The sequence below is a fragment of the Stegodyphus dumicola genome, chromosome X2, assembly GCF_044657685.1.
Source record: "Stegodyphus dumicola isolate Sdum_Otavi_A_Nest chromosome X2, ASM4465768v1".
Lineage (NCBI taxonomy): Eukaryota > Metazoa > Arthropoda > Arachnida > Araneae > Eresidae > Stegodyphus > Stegodyphus dumicola.
The window spans coordinates 95,914,545-95,935,872 of record NC_140781.1 but is presented as its reverse complement, the minus strand read 5'-3'; the positions used below and the strand labels follow the sequence as shown (position 1 = coordinate 95,935,872).

Sequence of the window (21,328 nt, the reverse complement as noted above, 5' to 3'; positions counted from 1 at the left end):
CCAGTATCTACTAGCTATTTCTCCGGCCCATTTCATAAGAAAGAAAAAGAATTGAACATGTTGTAGAGCCATTACGATTTTTTTTTTTTTTTTTTTTTTTTTTTTGAAACACGAGATGTGAAAAATGAGCAATACCCTCGCTGGGGCTCGGACCTCTCGAATACGCGCCGAATGTGATGACCATTACACCATGAACGCATGCTAAGAAGGTAGGAGAAATACCTTATATACTCCCCTTTTAAAGGGCGACTGGGGATTAGGGAATCCAATCGCCAAATCTTGGTTGTGGAGAATTATCATCCACCACCTTTTTTAGTTTGTGCGCCACTGTAGAGACATTTGCTTATTTTGAAGCAGATTACATGAAAAACAAGCAATGCCCTCACCGGGACTCGAACCACGGACCTCTTGAATACGCGCTGAATGTGCTGACTATTATACCACGAAGGCATGCTAAGAAGGTGGGAGAAATACCATATAATTTGACAGCAATATTCATATCAGCCGGCAATTGTTTTTTTATTGCAGTTTTTTTAATTGTTAGGTATTTTCAGCAGTGTAAAATAAAGGTTGGCATATATAAAAACTATGGCATTCTTCACTTTTAGCACAGCATTCAACAAATTATGTCGGATGGTCAAACGGATAAGACCGCTGAACTCTAGTAGATCGACCTGCGTTCAAATGCCGTTGAAGAGGCTGTTTGTATTGTTTTCCCCACGTATAAAATATAAAATAAACGAACTAGTGTTCCTCAGAAAGTTTTTCACGAAGGTAAAGCAGGTAGCTCTAGTGTGCTTCGCCATATCCTAAAAAAATCTAAATAAAACATTTATTCGATATTTTTACTTTTATCAGAGCACAGACTTTATGTTATATTATTTTTTATAGCAGTAACTGAAATCTAATGAGCCAATTTTAGGTAAGCTAAGTTAATCTGAAGTATTCGGTTGGTGCATTAGATGCATTTTCGACGTCTGTTTCTTTAATCTTGCACTTGGTTTATCAGAAATTACCTCCACTTTAGTAGAGTTGAACTATTCGCTCCGGAACTGATTCAAAGAACTGATTTCCTTTACTGAGAGAATTAACTTCGATACCAGAAAATAGAGTGGTAGCTCTTTTACAGTTTACGGAGAGCTTTTGCTGGAAGCGTGTCAGAAAAGTTCGATTTTCCTTTTAGGAGAGATAAGAATGTTTATTCTTCCATGCTAAGATTGAGTTCATTTGTTATCACTTCTCATCTTTTTGAATTCTGTTTATTCTAGAATGTGATTGTTAGTTCTATGTAGAAAGAAGGTTTTAGGGAATCTTAAAACTACAATTGAAAGAAGGAAGTTAGCGTTTAAAAAAGTCGAGTCTTCTGAGCCCATAGCTCGTTCGATTCTTTACGTTCTTGATTAACTCCTCATTTTCGATGTTTTCCATCAAGGCTATTGTCAGTGAGTGCTGAGTCATAGAAAAGAACTGATTCAGCTTAGGATGGTTTTGATCCGATTGCAGGAAAGATAGGTTTTGCCCATCTCTGGATAGTAGTCGATGAAATTATTATTAATGGGCTTTTTTATATTGAGCTGAATTCTTATAGGCGAGTTAGAACAGTAACTTAGAAAAATAATAAAGTAAAATTATCACGGCTGTAATTAAGGAATACAAGCATTGTATGTATTAGAATTTTCCATGCCGTAAATGCAAACAGTAATGATTTGCCCTCAGCAATTAAATCATTAAAACATTCCATTTAACTGCGCTCAGAATTCGCAACCAATAGAGCTTAGCTAAAAGTCATAATAAGTCTGGATAATTTAGTTACGCTACCCAGATGATACTGATGAGAGATCATTTGTTTGTACTTTTGTTGCAGTAAATATCATTTACTGCAACAAAAGTGTACTTGTAGGATGAAGTTTAATCATAAATGTATTTTAGTAATGTTATCCAATACCCATACCTTCTTTGCCTAAAAATAATAATTGTTTGGTTATTAGAGAGTAAAACTCGGTCGAGTTACCCAACGGTACAGATCAGAGTACTAAAACATTTGTGAAATCGTTTATTTCTTAATTTTTGCAAAATAGTTTTAGCCGTTTTCTTTAACTTTTGTAGAAAAGTATTCCAAACCCTGAAGTACCGACATGAAGTTCTGGTGACCCAACGGAAGAATTTTTGCTACATAGTAGCGAAACGATTGAGTCACATCAACAGAAACAACAGTCCATTTTTTAGCTAATTGTGAGAAAGCACACGCAGTCTACCTGCCTAAAATGAGGATGTCTTAGTATAGAAATTTTAAAACAAAGCAGCCAGAAATGTCCGCTTAAGAGAGATATATTTTTGTGGAGGACTTTCTGAGAGAAACTAGACCGTATTCACTTAAGACATGCGGTAAATCCGGACAGTGCATATGCAGACAGTCCGTTCTCTAGGATTCGAAGCCAGAACGAATTCCCTATGTTCAACGATCTTGACCTCTGCGGAACGTCTCAAAGTTATTTTTATATGCAACGTTTCCAATACATTCAGCATCGTATCTAGTCATTAATCTCTAGTTCTTCGGTTACTGGATACCGTCGAGTGATTGTTGAATAATCCCAAGAAGCCCATATCTACTATCAGATTTTCAATACTTGGGTTGGGCACACACTAGGAGTTTTCGAAACAAAAGATTTCAAACATTCACCAGAAATTGCTATGCAGACCGCTACACCATACAGCACATGGGAGAAATATCTGTAATATCTTACATCCTCCAACCCCACCACCTCTAAATTACGGCTGGAGAATGGAGATTTCCCATGAAGCTATACCAAGTTCGTAAAGCGTTATCATCCATCATGTTTGAGTTCGAGAACAATTGTAAAGATGTTAAAATTTTTGGAATGGAGTTTACTGAAAACCTAACTTTGTCCTGGGCAGAAATCATGCTCAGGTCTTGATTACAGCAACTGATATGCTGACCACCCCACTGCTAAGCACACAGGATGCAAGTCTTTAATTTCTTATATGCTTACACAAATTTTTGGTTTACTAGAGGATTACTGGTACCTAGAAGAAAGAAGCTATCAGATCTGTGGTCAGATCGATGTTGCCTGGGGGATCGATGTTAGGGGAAGCTGGCTCATACTCACATTACATATGGGCAAAACTACAGAAACCCCCATGCAGCCAGCCCGTTCGCCTGCTATTTAACATGTGGATTATTGGAGTAGTAGCATTGGATGGATCTGTATGTTGTTGATAAAAATAATCATATTGAATAGACTCTGTAAAACTGTAAGATGCGGGATTTACAGGGCGTTCTGAACCTATGAGTATTTAACAAAAATGGTGTGCATTTGAAGAGGGATTTTGGAATTTTTGGAGCAGGTAAGGTGAGACAATCAACTATACCCGGCCGGGATTCGAACCCAGGCCTTTCCAATTACACTACAAAGGCACGCGGTAAGGAAATAGAAAATTTCATGATTAAAGGAAACTGCTATGTGAGATTCAAATTTTAATATGTGATTCAGTTTAATATAATTCCTTTTCGCATAATGCAGTATTTTGTAAAACGAGAAAAGCATTCAGTTATACAAGGAACGCCCTATTTAAATTCATCATTAAAACTATGAGTAATGCATCAATATTAGTATTCTTATTCCTTTGTGAAGGAAGGTGGATCTCGTTAATGCCATTTTTTAATATTCTTTATAAACAAACAACACCTATGAGAAATTTCTTCTTAGCATTCTCACGGCTTCTTGACATGACTCTGCAAATCAAACTCTAGTACCGAAACAAATGACGGAAGATTTATTGCTTTTTTCACGCTCTTAAAATGGCACACCCAAGCACTGAAAAGCCGGGAAGACAAAACGTTAAGGAAGAAACCGTATTCAGATTACGCAAGTAGAAAGAATATTGAGAGTATTTAAGGTGTGATAATTTTACTACGTTAGAGTTATCACTGAACCGGTAGTTAAAAAATAATTCCGATGGAGGCACGGAAGCCCATTCATTTTCATTCATTGTTTCTATTATAATAAGAGATGTCAAAAAGTAAGCTTCATTGTAAATTAATCTAGCAATGAATAAAACAGGAGAGGAAGAACGTCTCTTATTAAAGATTGTAAAATATATTATCAGATTTGTTTAATTGAATAGTCTTTGCAATAGGTAATTAATTTTTCAACTATATATGAGTCACACAATCAGTGTAGAAAATGCGCACCATAACAGCAATTAGGAAACTTTATAATGCAATATTTAGATTCTAATTTAAAGTACTTTAAGAATTTTGAGTCAGAAATACTAATTTTTAAAATTAAAAACAAATGACCAGAAAGAATGGTTTGATTTCATATAAAAATGCATTATATTATACATTATAAACAGCTCAACAATATCTTTTTTCCAAAATTAGGCCTCTATACTTTGCTTCCGACAGATTTTCTAAAAGCAATACTAGAATTTTGTGATAGTATTTGTCTCCGCCAAACTGAACTTTTTATCATATCGTTATTATAAAGCGAACCAATGTTAATAAAATAAGATACAGTCTTGTAATTTCACTCAGAAGAACTTAGGAAGTAAGTAAAAGTGAGAAAATTTGGGAAGTTAGTAAAGCTACAAAACAAAGTTAGTTCAAAAATAAAAAAAAACTGTTTAATAAAATTTGATAGTGGACTTTTGCCTTAACTGTGACTATACATTTTTCATGGAGAAAAAACTATGAGATAAAAAAGCAGAAGAAAGGTTAAATCACCAACTGGACTTTTCAATGCCATCTTTTAGCGGGAGGGGCAAAGGCTAACTTTTCCATTTCCTTGAAAGAAAATAAAAATGACTGAAATAAATTTGGAAGGGAAAAAGAAACAGAAAGGAAGAAAGAAAGAGAGAGTCAGCCTTTAACCTTTAATGCTACTTCTTCTTTTCTTTTCTTTTCTTTTTCTTTTTTTTTTTTTTTTTTTAAGTTTCCTTGTTTAAGCATTCTGAAACCATAGAATTGTAAATTAAATTAGTACCTTTTAAACTTAGCGTGCAAAAGGGAAGTTAAGTGGCTTCTTGTGTTCTCGTGTTTCCCAAAGATGTTCAAACGGATATAGAAGTGAATTTTTCTTAGAATATCACAAATAAAAGCATTGCTCTGTAAAAATCCTTTGATATCTGTAGATTTGTTATTTTATTCATATTCTGATACATATTTAGAGGCACTTTATCTCTTACACATTTTCTTTCAGTTTATAATCAGCTTTTAAAATAATTTCTAAGAAATTTGTTAAACTTTAAAAAATACCCATATCCACATATAAGGATAATTCGATCACAGGTATATAAAACACAACTAGTGTTATAAAATAATATGCGAAACAAAAATACACATGGTATTCATTACACGTGTTAATAACGATCCATATTTTATTTTGTCCACAAATGATCTTACCCGGCCTTTATTTTCGCAATCTTTGGTCGTAGACTTCAACCATAAAAATGTTTTAAATGACGCAAAGACCCATGTTTTCGCACTTTTAAATTAAAAAGAATTAATATTGTATAAAATACGCAATATAACTTTTTATGCATTCAAACGGTTCCTACACTTATATCGTTTCCTACACTAATAGGAAAATTTTATACTCGTCATAAAAAATAACACTTGACTCTCGTACGACAAAATTTATCGAGGTATTTGGTTTCAAAGTCGGGAATCATATTTAGGGGCCGTACACAAACTGAAGAGCGAAATGTTTGTCTACATAATACTAAATAAAATCTTAGTTTAGAAAACGGTTTTTGAAGTAAAGATATTATGTATCGAGCATTTCTAATGAGATTATTGTGAAAAGTATTGATCAGTATATATATATATATATATATATATATTTAAAATGCAGATCATATTCGCAGAATTTTACAGAATTAGTATTCTAGAAAACATTGGAAAGCTTCGCTTTGGCACGTACTCAACTCTATATGCTATTTGCATCAATTAAAAATTAAAAATATTTGTAGTTTGTTGAATTTTTATAAGATTACCAGATTATGACTATAAAATAATAAAATTTCATAAGAGTATTACTAACACATTTTAAGACTTTGGAAAATTTATAATTTATTTGTGTGAAAATCCTTTCAGCATACCAAATGTCATAAAACTGTAAATTAAAGACACTAGTAACAGAGTCGTAGCTAGGTTTTTCAACGCCCAGGGACAACTGAAGATTTCGCGCCCCCTACTGTTTCCCACGAATGGAACATTTGATTCTAAAATTTCGTAACATCAATTTGGCGCTCCCTAGATGCTGCGCCTGGCGAGGGATGTCCCACCTTGCCCCTTCTGGCTATATCATTGACTAGTAAATAAAAAAACAATAGCATTTGATGGCATTTAAGCGGGGAAATATCCAAATTAATCTAATTCATTTATTAATTGTACGGGAGTCATACATTTTGTGTTTTGTTTTTAAAACGAATACAAAATTTTCCTAAGTATAGAGAACAGAGGAAGGTATAAAAAGTTGGTTAATTTTTACAAAAATTTAGAAATGTCAAAGCATGAATATTTGCGTCATTCAAAACATTTTTGTATCTGGTAGCATATGTCTAAGAATAACGGCTGCAAAAATTAAAGGCCCTGTAAAGACTTTTATGGCCACAAACTCTGCAGGAAAAGTAAAGAGCATGCACTGTAAAATTGCTACTATGTAAAATGCGTATAATCTTTTTCTTCTTTCAGATCTGCTCGTGAGCATCTCGGTTTCTGTAAGCATTTACTTTCCCTCAATAAAATCAAAATCTTCTATCTCTAAGATAAAAAAAAAAAACCTACTTTTTAAGTTCGGTTTTCAACTTTTTAATTTCTGTTTTTCAGTTTTTTACTTTTTTTTTTAAAGTTTTTGTTTGAGCTCTATTTGAAAATAACTATTCATATATTTTATGTGAGTTTTCCTGGTTTTGGATATATTCGATTAATAATGTAACATTCATTAATAGAAGGAATGATAACAAATTGGGAAATTTTTATGTTAAATTACGTAATTAGATGAAAATTACTTTTTGAAATTCCAGTAAATTTATGGAAATTTTAATAACTTACTAAAAGTTCCTTTATTTTTCTGCTAAACTAATGGTAAGTAATTAGAGTCCTATTATTTGTAGAAACTGAGTCTTAAACATTTCTTAGACAGAAGTGAAATATAAAACATCGTAAACAGATAAGACTTGAGTAATAATATACTTAACTTTGCATCTGTAAAGAAGTATATTTAAACAAACAAACAAAAAAAAAAAAAAAAAAAAAAAAAAAAAACTCAGAAGACTAAGCAATGTTTACACCGAACTTGCATGGTTCGTTTACGAACCATAATGTAGCATCCTACTGTAGAGCCATTAGGTTTCTTAGAAGCAGAAATCATGAAAAATATGCAATGTCCTTGCCAGGACTCGAATCTGGACTTCTCGAATACGCGCCGAGTGTGCTACCATTGCACTACAAAGGCATACAGAAATGAGGAAGAAAATGACTAGCAAAAATGAAAGCTTAATGATAATGAACACACAACTTAACTGTGCGCCAGATTTGTCAGAAGTATGCTACTTTTTACCAAATTAGATGCATTTTGATGCATATTAGTTTCATTATGAATTAAACACAATTAATACGTTTCAATGTTGTTTGATTTCACTGATGATTGAGACAATAAAATCCATTAATAAGCCAGATAGATCTGAATCAATGAATGCTGGACGTTAAACTGATTTTTTTCAATTTTTAATGACTAAATAATATTTAGTTATAGCTCATAACTCTTATCCTAAAATTATTAATTAGCTGCTATCAACCATGAATATTTATGGCTAGTTCTCAGATTATATTTTTCGCACACAGAATGGGTCGACTGCATGACTGATCTCATTTCTCGTGCTTTTTAACTAGAGCATCAAGCCAGTTCTTCTTTCGAAATTTCTTCACGAACGCACCCCACTCCAAGTAGATATACCTTGACTGCTTTGCAGTAATAAACTACCCAGTTCATTTCACAGGCCTAAAACTGTTAAATTATGATGAAATTAACATATTCGAAATAAACTTCAGTTTTAGCAGATGTAATTCACATAATCCAAGATTAAATTGTAGACTCTATAGGGCTTTTCGAAACAGGAAATATGATAAATCAGCAGTAAATTCGACAGGATTCTAACTCTGAATCTTCTGCTTGCTAGCCGGGCCTGATACCAATTACACAACGACGACACGTAGGTGGGGATGGTGAAAATTCCTTCTTCTCTACGAAAGTATATTTATGATGAAATTGATATATTCCAAGTTTATTGCCCATTGAAAAAATGTGTTGGGATTAAAATAATCGGGACTCATATGCAGCAAATAATGTAGCGTATGGCCGTATCAGTTACTGAAGCAAAAGCATTTGTGTAACATTTATGCAAAAACTAGTCGATAAAATAAGTCGAAGAACGATAAAAAAAAAAAAAAAAAAAAAAAAAAAAAAAGATAATTCACCAAAATAAACTAAACTGTTAAAAAATTTAAGGAAATTTAATCGAAACAGAAACGAAAGAACAGAATGCATCATGATTTGCATGATGTATAACTTTAAAGTTATTAATTCTAACACAGTAAAATATTAATATTTGGTTGTTGTTAACATTAGCCATGAACAGATTTACTATTGATATGACTTTATTAATTCAATAAGTAAAATCGATTTTACGCATATACTTACTGACTTGGAAAAAAATAAATGATGACTTATGTTATATATTAAATAGGCTATTTTCTCTCGCCTTTCTGCATACCTTCGTGGTGTAACGGTAGCACACTTGGCGCGTATTCGAGAGGTCCAGGTTCGAGTCCCGGCGAAGGCATTCCTCATTTTTCGCGTTTTCTACTTCCAAAATAACCTGATGTCTCTGAAGTGGCGACTGAACTAAAAAAGTGGTGGATGAGGATTCTCCCCCATTACAATTTGGCGGCTGAGTCCTATAATCCCCACTCGCCCTTTAAAAGGGAGAGTATATAAGATTTCAGTTTTAGTACATGTATCGTCGAAGCAAGTGGAGTATTTTCTTCCTGCTTTGTGTATGCCTTCGTGGTGTAACGCTTAGCACACTGGACGCGTATTCGAGAGATCCAGGTTAGAGTCCCGATGAGGGCATTGCTCATTTTTTACGTCTCCTGCTTCCAGAAATCATAATAACTGTACAGGCTTACTCTCTTCATTTAAACATTAAATTTTTATCCATATCAATAGTTTTAAATCTGTGGTTCTTCGTAATACGACAGCTCTTCAATTAGGATGCAAGAAGTTACAGTTGAACAAAGAATACAGTTTAGAATTATGGTCTCCATTTTTAAATGCTTTACAGAAACGAAAAGAATCCATCTTTTATTTAAGCGTGTAATCCAAAATTTTGCTTACAGCGGAGTTGTAGTTATTCGAACGCTAAATATTCGGAACTTCGTTAAGCCGGCTGTCTTATTTCTTTTTCTAGACGAAGTAAAAAGATTGTTGTCAATTTAGTTACGTAACTGAAAAAGATTGTTGTCAATTTAGTTACGGAACTGAAGTTTTCCGTTTATTACGTTGTAGAGACATTAGGTTATTTCGAAGCAGGAGCGAGGAAAAATGTGCAATGCCCTCTCCGGAACTCGAACCACGCACTTCTCGAATACGCGTCGAGTGTGCTGACCACTACACCACGAAGACGGGAGAAATACCTTATATACTCCCCCTTTTAAAGGGCGACTGGGGATTAGGGGAGCCTATCGCCAAATCCTGGTGGTGGAGAATCATCATCCACCACCTTTTTCAGTTCGGGTGCCACTGTAGAGACAATAAATATTTTTTGAAAGCAATGAGTGATGAAAAATGTGCAATTTCCTCGCCGGGACTCGAACCACGTACTTCTCGAATACGCGCCGATTCTGCTGACCACTACATCATGAAGGCATGTTAAGAAGGCGGGAGAAATACCTTATAACGTTACATAAAAGAAAATACATCAGATTAAATATATTTAAGGATCTAAGAACCTAATTTAGAAACGTGTGTGCTGCATGTAACATGGCCTTTGATTTTAGGCAAACATGCAGAAATAGCTTGTGCGTTTTGTTCTGAAAAAAGAATTGCCTGTTTAAATTTAATACAGTAAAAATAAAAATGAGATAATTTGCAATGTATAGAATTCAGAAAGCGCCGTACAACATATAGCTTCGCATATGATGTTCAGCAAATATACAGAAATATGTCATGCCTTTTATTCTGAAAATAAAATAATAACGTACATGTTTAATTTCAGTACAGTAAAAATAAAAAGAATATTACGCGTTATGCTTACAGTATACGTGTAAAAATTATTTTCTTTGTCTTTTTTAGTTCAATTAGTAATAGACCACGTGTTTAGTAAAATAAAAATAAATATCACAGATTAATTTTGTCAAAAAGGTAGATTTAATATTTTGTTTTAGGAACATAAATATTTTTTAACTTAATAAGCTAGTCAAAATAAATTACGACCAAAGGACAAATAAAATTCCGTGACTTGCATTACAGTAAATAAATATTTTACCCAGATAAAAAGAATAATCGAATTATCTGGACTTGAACCAGTTTTTTGGTTATAAAGAAGCGTTAGTTACTATCCTTTATAAAGGAACTTATAAAATTATTTCACTTCTCTTAGTAGAAGATATAACCAACAGACATATATATGCAATATCTAACTTAATATTAAGGATTCATATTCTTATAACTGGAAATTAAATGAATAATTAAAAAATAACATTTTACAATAATAAAAAACTACTTTTAAAATTAAAATTTAATATATGATAGAAATATTGCTATGCATCATGCAAAAGAATACATATTTGGCCACTAAAAAAAATTAGAATCGAATTATGCGGGTTTTTCTAATATCCGGATTCGACTCATTTATTTCGGATATTCGCAGCGCTACTTATCATGAAAGTAGAGTACTTCAGCAGAATACTACTCACTCTTAACACAGAATAAAAGGAACATTTCGAAAACACAGTAATTAATACCCGTATTAATAAATCTTGTAGTAATAAAGAACTTTATTTCAAAAATTTAAAGAGTGATGTAAATTTGATTATGCGTCAGGCAATTAAATTTTTAATTTAGCAGCATGATTATCTGAATTTTACTAATACCTCCGGACGGGACCCATTCATTTCGGATATTTGTGGAGATACTTATCATGCATACAAAAAAGAATTCACTTTCAGAATGAAATGTAAATAAAATTCCTTCAGCAAAAGTTAAAACTAATAGACAAATGTTATGCAATAATGGAATGTTATTAAGGAATAACATTACAATATATATATTGCAACAATAAATTTTTATAGGAAATGAAATCAACATTTGAAAAAGTCTTACAGTAATAAAAAACTGTACTTTTACTGTACAACATTAAAAAACTACACTTAAAATTTTTTAAATTAATACGTGATTTAAATTTTATATGTTAATTAAAACGCATCACAAATGAAAAGGAGAAATGAATTATTTAAATAAAAAAAGGTTACTTACTTTTTTGCAGATTTCTGTGTGTTCTTGCCTATTGCAATGCCTGCGGTCATTGAATATTTTAACCACTTTATCTACCGTAACAGCTAATGGGCTTTCGATCATTTTAACATGCTTAAGAAGAAATACTTCTTCAAGAGGCATGTCAGCGCTCGCGCCTACAGCGACTAAAATTAAAAGCCATACTGCCATCGAAACAGCCATTCTAGCTTTAGTTTCAACTGTCCAAAGAAGCAAACGGTGTAGCTTACAACTCCGTAATCCTCTACCTGATTAATTCCTCTCGGTTTTAAGGCAGCGATTGGAAGATGAGGAGCGACTTGAGCGCCACCCTCGATTAAGCCATAGAGATGTTTCGCAACTTATTTTTGAAAGACGAGCGGATATAATCCTTCGGTTCTCCCTCCTTTGATTTTTTTCACCGCGTTTTGTTCCGGGAATAAACAAAACAGATTCCGATTCATTTATTTTTTTCGAGAAAACCGTTTGATGGTAACTGTTTTCTTTCCAAGCTCTGAAATGTGATCTCGCTGATTTCACTCAAAAGGCGATAGGTAAGGAATGTATGAGATGAATCCGAAATAAGCCCTTTCATTTTCGCAATAAAATGTTGATTTTTAGTTAGTATTATTTCAATTTTAGTGTTGCAAAACAGAAAAAAAAAAAAAAAAAAAAAAAGTACTTATTGAATTTTAAAATGGAGTCACCGTTTATATAACTTAAGTGTTTACAACAAAATTTTTCAGCAATATGCTATTGTATAGCCATTTATACTTTTTTCACGCAGCCTATATTTTATTGGCTACACGCGTATGTCCCGATTTTTGACTCTTTCGTTTAAAACCACAGCGTATCTTATACGGTAAATAACACGCTGTTTCGACGTATGTCCTTTTAAATATTTAAACATGAAATTTTGTTCATTTTACTGAACGGTATAGTGGTTTGTTAAAGTGCTGGGGCATTTTCGAGTCTGCAGTAAAAATAGTAGTATACACAAGTTAAAGAATTTTTTTAATTGCATTTTTTAAATTATACTTTTATTCTAATCCTTATTAAGTTATATATGAAATTTTTCAAATAATAATTTAAGAATTAAAAAGTAAAAATCAATCAGCAAAGGAAAAGAAAATCTGCACAGTTATGTCACAGAACGCATTAAAATGAAATTTATTTGCATAACAAATTTTCGAACATAAAATCAAATGATATTTAAGCGGTTATTATAATTTCAAAGCATAAATGTATAAAAAATGCTTCTGTTAAGACTTAATTTTCTCTAGGGTAAAAAACGGTGTTCCGAGATTTCTAAGGAATTTTTTATAGCTGAATAATTTATATTTTCATTAAATTAAAAACGTGTTTGGATAAATTTCATATATAATTTTGTAAGAAGCAGAATAAAGACATTAATTAAAAACTACAATTAAAGAATTTAAATTTAACCTACGTAAATTACTACTTTCACTGCACAATAGAAAGTGTCCCAGCACTTTTGAGAACCACTGTGTACTATTTAGCTTTCGTATGCAATCGTAAGTGATAAATAAAATTATAAAGTATTTCTCCCACCTTCTTAGTATGCCTTCGGGGTGTAGTGGTCAGCTCGCTCGACGCGTATTCGAGAGGTCCATGGTTCGAGTCCCGGTGAGGGCATTGCTCATTTTTCATCTCTCCTGCTTCGGAATGACCAATTGTTTCTACAGTGGCGTCCGAACTAAAATGATGGCGGATGGTGATTCTCCACCACCAGGATTTGGCGATTGGGTCCCCTAATCCCCAGTCGCCCTTTAAAAGGAGAGTATATAAAGTATTTCTCCCGCCTTCTCAGCATGCGTTCGGGATGTAGCGGTCTGCATATCGACGCGTATTCGAGAGGTCCGTGGTTCGAGTCCCGGCGAGGGCATTGCTCATTTTTTACATCTTCTGCTTCGAAATAACCTAATGTTTCTACAAATGTTGTTCATGAGAAATTAAAGGCATTTTTCCTGTGATCCTTATGGTGTAGTTGTCGGTACATCTAGTCTGAAAATGGAAAGTACCGGTTCCAATCCCATAAGTGCACCGTTGATTTTTCAATTTCCTGCTCAGAAAGTCCAATAACTGTGCAATGGCGTCCGAATTAATATATGGTGGATGATAATTCATCACACAGTCTTGGTTGACTGGAACACACTTTAATTGGAGAGGGTATAAGGAATTACGGACAGTCATCCCATGAATTCTTGTGATGTAATACTCAGCACGTTCAGCCAGCAGATGAAAAGCCTCCAGCTCGATACCCACCGTTGTTCATTTTTCAATTTAGGGCTCTAAAGAAAAAAAAAAGGGGGGGACAAGGACTTTACATACGTTTTTCTGTGTACATAAATGTACTTGCGAAATAAAACAGACTGGATTTGTAATTCCTAGTTTTGCAGTTTTCTTCAAGGTTTTCGTCCCTAATATGTCACAAAAGGGACGTACTCCTGCAAATAATACGTCACTATACAGCAAAATATCAAGCGTGGTTACGAATGAATTTTACATGCCAAGTAAGGTACGTTATTTCTATATAACGTTTTTCAATTAGATTGGGAGAGAAAAATGTTTCCGTTCAACAGCTAATATTACAAGGACTACTGTCTTGAGGCTAAGAAAAGTGAAGAACGTGTTAGAATCGTGTGATAATTAGTGTTCGTTGCTCTTAGAATTAGACGTCGAACGTGTGATGCATATACTGATGGTATGAATGCTCCGAAATCTGTTCAGAACAGACCCACATATAGTTTATAAGCTATTTCTCCCGCCTTTTTGGCATGCCTTCGTAGTGTGGTGGTCTGCACGCTGGGCGCGTATTCCAGAGGTCTGTGGTTCGATTCCCGGCGAGGGCACTGCTCATTTTTCATCTTGCTGCTTCCAAAAAATACCTAATATCTCTAAAAGTTATTCTTTATTTGCTGGTGGAAAAACTTAAATTTGTGGATATTTTATCTTGTTCTAATCTTTCAGTTTTGAAATGAATAGAAGGTAAACTATCTTGCAAGCCGTCGCAAAAAGATTGATCTATTATACGACAGTTAACTTAGCCAAAGTCGGGAAGCAGAAATAGAATGTCTGTGAGACCTACAGCCTTATCTCTCAGTATACTGTTTTTTACATTTTTAGTCCCCTGAAAAGTAGATTAATCTTTTTTCTTAACTAAGCAGAGTAAAATTTTAACAAATTGGGACACCTTTAACATGATTCATCAATGAGACAGAGGAACTGACGAGTGGTTCCTTTTAAATACCGTGAACTAACAGGATCATGCCGGATCTTATTCTAAATATTTTTCTTTCCTTTGCAAGATCCACTAGCGACCGAGCAATAGGACTTCTGATAATTTTATTTGAGTTCAAATCCCGTTGAACGGGCTCGTTGAATAGAAGTTTTCGGGGTTTTATCTATGTGTAACGTCAATACGAGCCGATTTCCCTTTAGAAACCCTTCACGAAGCCATTCTTTCTATTAAGCAGATTAAGATTCTGGTATCATGTTAAAGACCTCGCGTGCTTTGCCGAAATCCGAATAATTTAGTCTAATCATTCCTTTAGAGCACTCATTGAACAAAATGAAACCATTAAAACTTGAATTATGTATTATATTTCAAAAGAGATATAAGGAAGACTCCAGCGAGTTTGAGTGCTGAACCGCCATTTTAGTGGCTTCTTTGTTAGCCGATATAGTGGTTAGCTGTAGGCTCGAATTCCAAATAATGCATGGATTTTTTGCAGATGTCTTTCCTCCCTCCTTCTCGAGGGTGGAATATTGCTTCATTCCATGAACAACATTCTTGGTGATAAGAATATTAAATGACTGGTGAGTTTAGCTATTCCCGACCAATTCTTAATGAGCAAGTGCCCTATTACTGGAGAGAGGTTCGAGTGTTGAAATTAGACTGAGCTTCTTGAAAGATTTTGGTTATTATTAAGAATAATTCAATGTGTAAATGTATGCAATTCACGAAGAAATTATAAATAATTTCTTCGTGTTTTCTGTTATTCCCGTGTTTTCTGTTATTCCCGTGAAAACAGGAATTCTGTTTGTGTCATTTCAGCTCTGCACTTCAACTCAACGCCAAATGCTTAGATGTTATTATTTATGTTGCATTCAATTAGTATTCTTTTCTAGATACTGTTACTTAAAGCCGTGACAAAAATTCATTTGGCAGACTAGAAGGTTAGAGAAGCGTCTAATCCAGGCAAAATCAGTTTTGACCTTATAAAAGGACTGCAGTTTTTCGATTTATCTAAGTCATCATCGAGTGATTTATTCGGCAGCAACATTTTTTTTGTAATGAAAATTTTTAAAATATTTTACGGTAAGTGTACAGCTTGATTCATTCCTTTTTTTTATCTGAGGCTTAGAATACTTTCCTAATTTCAGTCAAACAGATATTTTCTTCTGCTGTTGAAGCTGTTGTAGAACGCTGGTTCTTAAAACCGTTGGACCAGTGGGATGGTTTCTTTAAATTTGCTTCAAAGGTTAAATATATAACTAAATTTTTTTTAAATTAAATAATATCATTCAATTTAACCAACTAAAATGTAAAATTACTTCAGAATTTTTATTATTATTATTTTATTGATGTATTATTTCTTAGCATGCCTTCGTAGTGTATTGGTCAGCGTGCTCAGCGTGCATTCGAGAGGTCTGTGGCTTGAGTCCTGGCAAGGTCACTGCTCCTTTTTCATCTCTTCTGCTTTCAAAAAATACCTAATGTCTCTACGGTAGCTCCCGAACTAAGAAAGGTGGTGGATGGTAATTCTCGGCCACTAAGATTTGGCAACTGGTTCCCCTAATTCCAGTCGCCAGTGTATAAGGTATTGCCTCCGCCTTCTTAGCATCCCTTCGTGGTGTAATGATCAGCACGCTCGGTGCGTATTCAAGAGGTCCGTGGTTAGAGTCCCGGTGAGCGCGTTGCTCATTTTTCATCTCTCCTGTTTTCAACAAGTACCTAATATCTCTACAATATAATGCTTGTCGAAAGTTTACAAGTATCCGAACTAACTACAACCATAAACTTCACTGAAAAGATTAAAGGTAGTTGGATTTTTCTTTTCCTTTTTCTTTTATGTTTCTATGTTTTGCTTCTTTTTTAATATTCCTTTCTGTAAGACAAATACGTACTTATGCACTGTCACGTTAATTAAGCAATTTAATTTTTTCATTAATCATTTTTATTTCTACAAAGATTACACGGTTAAAAGTTTATGTATTTATTTTATAAAAACAAAATAAAAAACCCACTCTTTTCGATATAATTCTACATTGAAATTATTCTTTACTTGCCTGACCACACAACAAATTTCCATTTCAACTAATATAAGAAAATTGGATTTAATTTCCATTTACCTAAAACGTAAAATTGAACAGCGAAGATTGCATCTATACAATGCACATATTCATTTTTCTATTGATGTTTACAGGACAGTTATTATTCGAACATAGCTCATAAATCTATATAATACGTAGTCATCTAAACTAATTTAACAGCTTCTTAAAAAATTAAGTATTGCGCTGTATTACCTTTTTTTAAAGGTTATTTAATCTAAGAAAAAATTAAATACTATTAAATAGACTAACAATGAACTTAATTTAACTTATCTAAGAAAGAAAATCAAGCATTCCCGATAAAGGAAGTTTTACTGCATTGGTGAAATCTGCAACACCAGGAAAGAATCAGGAGAATAAACTGAAACTTAACGGAATACACAGCAGGTAGTGGCTTAACAGTGGCAAAAAAATGTTCTAGAATTTTGTTTCATTACTTCATTTTCTCTTTTGTAGACTGAGCAATATTTATTATGTATAAGATACTCGTTTTAGTTCTGAAGTGTTTCTTAACCCATTTGTATATAGAAAATCTCCTTTCAGAACAAATAATACTTACAGCAACTCTGAGAAATATTCTAAGTAGAATTACAGTATTTAGAATTACGTTTCGAAGATTTTATTTTAGAATGGATTATAAAAATTCAAAACGTTTAACCTTTCCACTTCTCGGTTTCGCTTATCCAAGCATTAACAGAAATAAAACTCTGAAGTTTTTCTTTCTCATTGAACTCTTCCGTATTTATGTCATTAAGATTTTAGAATTTCCGATGCACAGTCTCACGCACTGGAGATAAATTTTTTCCCCGTACAGTGCTGCCATTGCTCGCTTTTAAATCATTGGGTTTGTTAATAAAAATTTCGGTAAAGTTTTACAAAATACGAAATAGATAATAAAACAAATTCTAAATTCCAAATTTGGACTTCCAGATGCCCATATTCAGGTGGAAACTTAGGCTATTCAAAATTTAATGTCTCTAGGTACCGTTTTATCACAATGTGTGAAACATATATATATCTACTTCACTATTTAATTTCTTTAAGTATAATGCAGGGCTCTAATATTTGGTGGAAAAATGAACCGACATTTATTGTGAACCAACACAAAATGCCAAAACGAAATTAAAAGTCCTTCTAGGAAAATTGACCTTTCGGACTAAAAAAAGAACATCTCAGCTCTAAGTATCAAAATTATTTTCAGTTATTGGAATTTGCTCTCTTTCGTATTTCCTAAGAGTTCTCGATTAAATTTGTGACACTCGTTTAAAAAAAGAGCTTTTGCCATATTTTTATTTTCTTTCATTATTAAAAAAACATTTTAGCTCTTTCAGGAAACGCACGCGCGCTGTGCATAAGTAAAGGTGATTTTTAATCAAAAACCCACCTGTCTCCGGATGTTTTTATTAGAAATAAATCCTCCGCTATTCCATTTTTAATCTTTCGCAAAATTATTGCGCCATAAGTTTACTTTACTTGAAAATCCGCATTCAGAATTATGTGAATTTGCCTTCGGAGGTAGGATAGTTGTTACTGATACATGGATAATGATGAAATGTAGGATTTTTAACTTTATTTCTACCCTTTTTACTTCTCAACTGTAGAAATATGTAATTTTTAACCAAAAACCTGCTTGTCTCTGAATGTTTTTATTAGAAATAAATATTCCGCTATCCTATTTTTAATCTTTCGCAAAATTATTGCTCCATAAGTATGCTTTTCTTTCAATCCCACATTCAGAATTATGCGAATTTGCCGTCGGTGTTGGGATAGTTTTTATTTATATACGAACAGTGATGAAATGCAGTATTTTTAAGCGCTATTTCTACAGATTTTGCTTCTATAGATTTCTTCAGATGAGCAGTATTCTTTACCGGTTATAGCTGCAATTTTGAGCTGAGTTCGCGGAAAAGAGATATGTAAAACAAGTTCGATATAAATGGAGAAAGAATAATGTTTGCAAATTAAAGCAAACTGGTTTCGAAGGTTTTAAATATTAACTCTTGTGGCTAAAAGTTCTCATTTACATTCATTGCAAATTTGTTGAAAATATCTTTTATTTCCAGTTTAGTTTATCCGGTATATTTTCTCTACACTAGCATTATAATAGCTTATTTCAAGGTATATTAACAGTTTGAAAATATTATCGCATTTTCTTACATATGTTAAAATATGTAAATGGTTAGCGCGTCTGGCTAGCAAATGGAATTAATTACACATGGTTGGAGTCCCAGTGACGGTACAGTTGATTTTTTAAACTTCTTGGTTTGATAGCACTCTAAGGCTTCGCTTCTACGTGGCGGCAGAACTAAAATACGGCGAACGACAATGCATTGTCACCTGGATAGCTATTGTTTGAAAGCAGGGGAGATGAAAAATGAGCAATGCCCTCGCCGCGACTTGAACCGCGGACCTTTCGAATATGCGTCGAGCGGGCTGACCGCTACACCACGAAAGTATGCTAAGGCGGCGGAAGAAATAAATTAAATACTCCCCCTTTTAAAGGGCGACTGGGGATTATGGGACCCAATCGTCAAACCCTGGTGGGGTGGAAAATCACCATTCCCCAACCTTTTAGTTCGGGCGCCACTGTAGAGACATTAGGTATTTTTGAAAGCAGGAGAAATGAAAAATGAGCAATGCCCTCGTCGGGACCCGAACCACTGACCTCTCGAATACGTGTAGAGCATTCTGACCGCTACACCACTAAAGCATGCTGAGATGGCGGGAGAAATACCTTATAAGGTGTGAGCTTTCTCTTTAGTCTATCTTTATGCTGGGGAGAATATAAGTAATTATTCCATATTCCTTATGTGCTGACGTGGCCGTCCAGCAATGGAAGATTTCATGGTTCGAATTCCTTCGAGAGGACACTTGATTTTTCGTATTTTCTGTTTTCGAAAAACTTTAAGGTGTTAAAAATGTCATTATAAATTCATTTTTAATTAATATTTAATGAAATTAAAAATTCATTTCACAAAGGTCTTTATGTGTTTCTTTACCATAATCTGCGCAATACGACAGGGAAGATTATTTAAATTCTTGCCGTATTGATTAACAGTAATTATTTTTCGTTATTTTTGTTACTTTATTACAGTATTTTATGTAAGGGCTGTCTGTTCTAGGCTAAATGCTTTCGTGGAAGACTTTCATAATGAAGAAAAACTGGAACGTAATCACGAAAAATGTAAGGAAAACCACGAAAATCCATGCGGCCTTTCCAGTTGCCTGGCTTCGAAATCGAGACGAATTACTAGAAATATGGACAGTTTTATAAGAAAATATAAAGACTGAATTTAATTTTGATAAAGTTATTCTTCAGGTAAAAATTAGTTTGGTTTATTTGATTACGGCAAAGCCTCGAGGGCTATCTACCTAAGGGAAGAGATGCCTTCATGGAGGACTTTCTAAGGGAAGTGGGTTGTACACATGTTACACATGGGAGAAACACGAAAACGCCCATGCAGCCGGTCCGTTCGCGGGGTTCGAGCCTCGAATCGAACCACCAGCGTTCAGCGACTTTACAGCTCGGCCGCTGGTGGGCCAGGAAAAAATTAGATCGTAAAACATCTTCTCATTTTACCTACTGGTCAACTCTTAATGTTAATGAAATTATTGAAATTTCTTGTCTTCATGAAATCAAGAAATATCATCAGGAAAAAGACTGAAAGTTTAAGAAAGGAATCTTTTAGCTGTTTTTATCTGCAAGACAAACAGACTTTTGTTTCTGAGATGAATTGGATAGGTGAGTGTTTTAATGGAACAAACCGAGCAAGGATATTTGTCTAAGGAGGAATAACTTCCGGTCTGACTTTCAAAAAGAAACTCGCATTTGTAATACTCATGAAGAAAATCACAAAACGTACATGTAGTATACATACTAGAAAGCTATTTTGTTCCGTCAATCTGACTTCTGTAAGGTAATTGCATAAAATTAAATTATAATTTTAATGATGTTAGTTAAACTTACAAACAGAAACCGCTGCCGTAAAGAAAGCAAAATGTTTTGTTACATCACCTAAACGTAAAAACATAACGAAATATCAAACAGCAAAGCAAATGCAGTGGTATTATACTTTTCTGTGTGTCTTATGCTTACAAGACAATAACATAGATCGCCAATAAATGGTAATTCGAGGAAACGATTTACAGAGATCTCTGAGACAATGAATAATTTAAAAAAAGGGGGAAAAAAAGACAGAGGATATTGTACTAACCACGTGAAGACATTTTGATAAATGTGTAGTGGTTATACCATTCAAATTCGTTATTTAAATTCGATTGCTGTACCGAGAATTTTAACCCTTTCAGCCCTACGAAATCACTTCTTAATTCCAAAAATTCCATCACTACGGTTTATGAACTCATACTTGAGTTCCGAAAATCCTTCAATGGTTATCGGTTATAAACTCCCAGCT

General features: G+C 33.7%; 1 protein-coding gene across 3 annotated transcripts in view; it reads right to left on the bottom strand.

Annotated features, from left to right (window-relative positions):
- Positions 1-21,328, bottom strand: part of LOC118200614 (metal cation symporter ZIP14-like) — a 227,741-nt gene that overhangs the window by 125,348 nt on the left and 81,065 nt on the right. Inside the window, exon 1 of one of the 3 annotated variants that reach the window (XM_085808937.1) lies at positions 11,562-11,831. The exons of 1 other annotated variant lie outside the window; for it this stretch is intronic. In XM_085808937.1, the coding sequence (XP_085665063.1) occupies positions 11,562-11,762 (201 nt within the window). In that variant the 5' untranslated portion in view covers positions 11,763-11,831. Of the gene's footprint in view, positions 1-11,561; positions 11,832-21,328 lie in introns of those variants that run through there. One more of the 3 variants, XM_085808935.1, reaches the window with a different exon arrangement.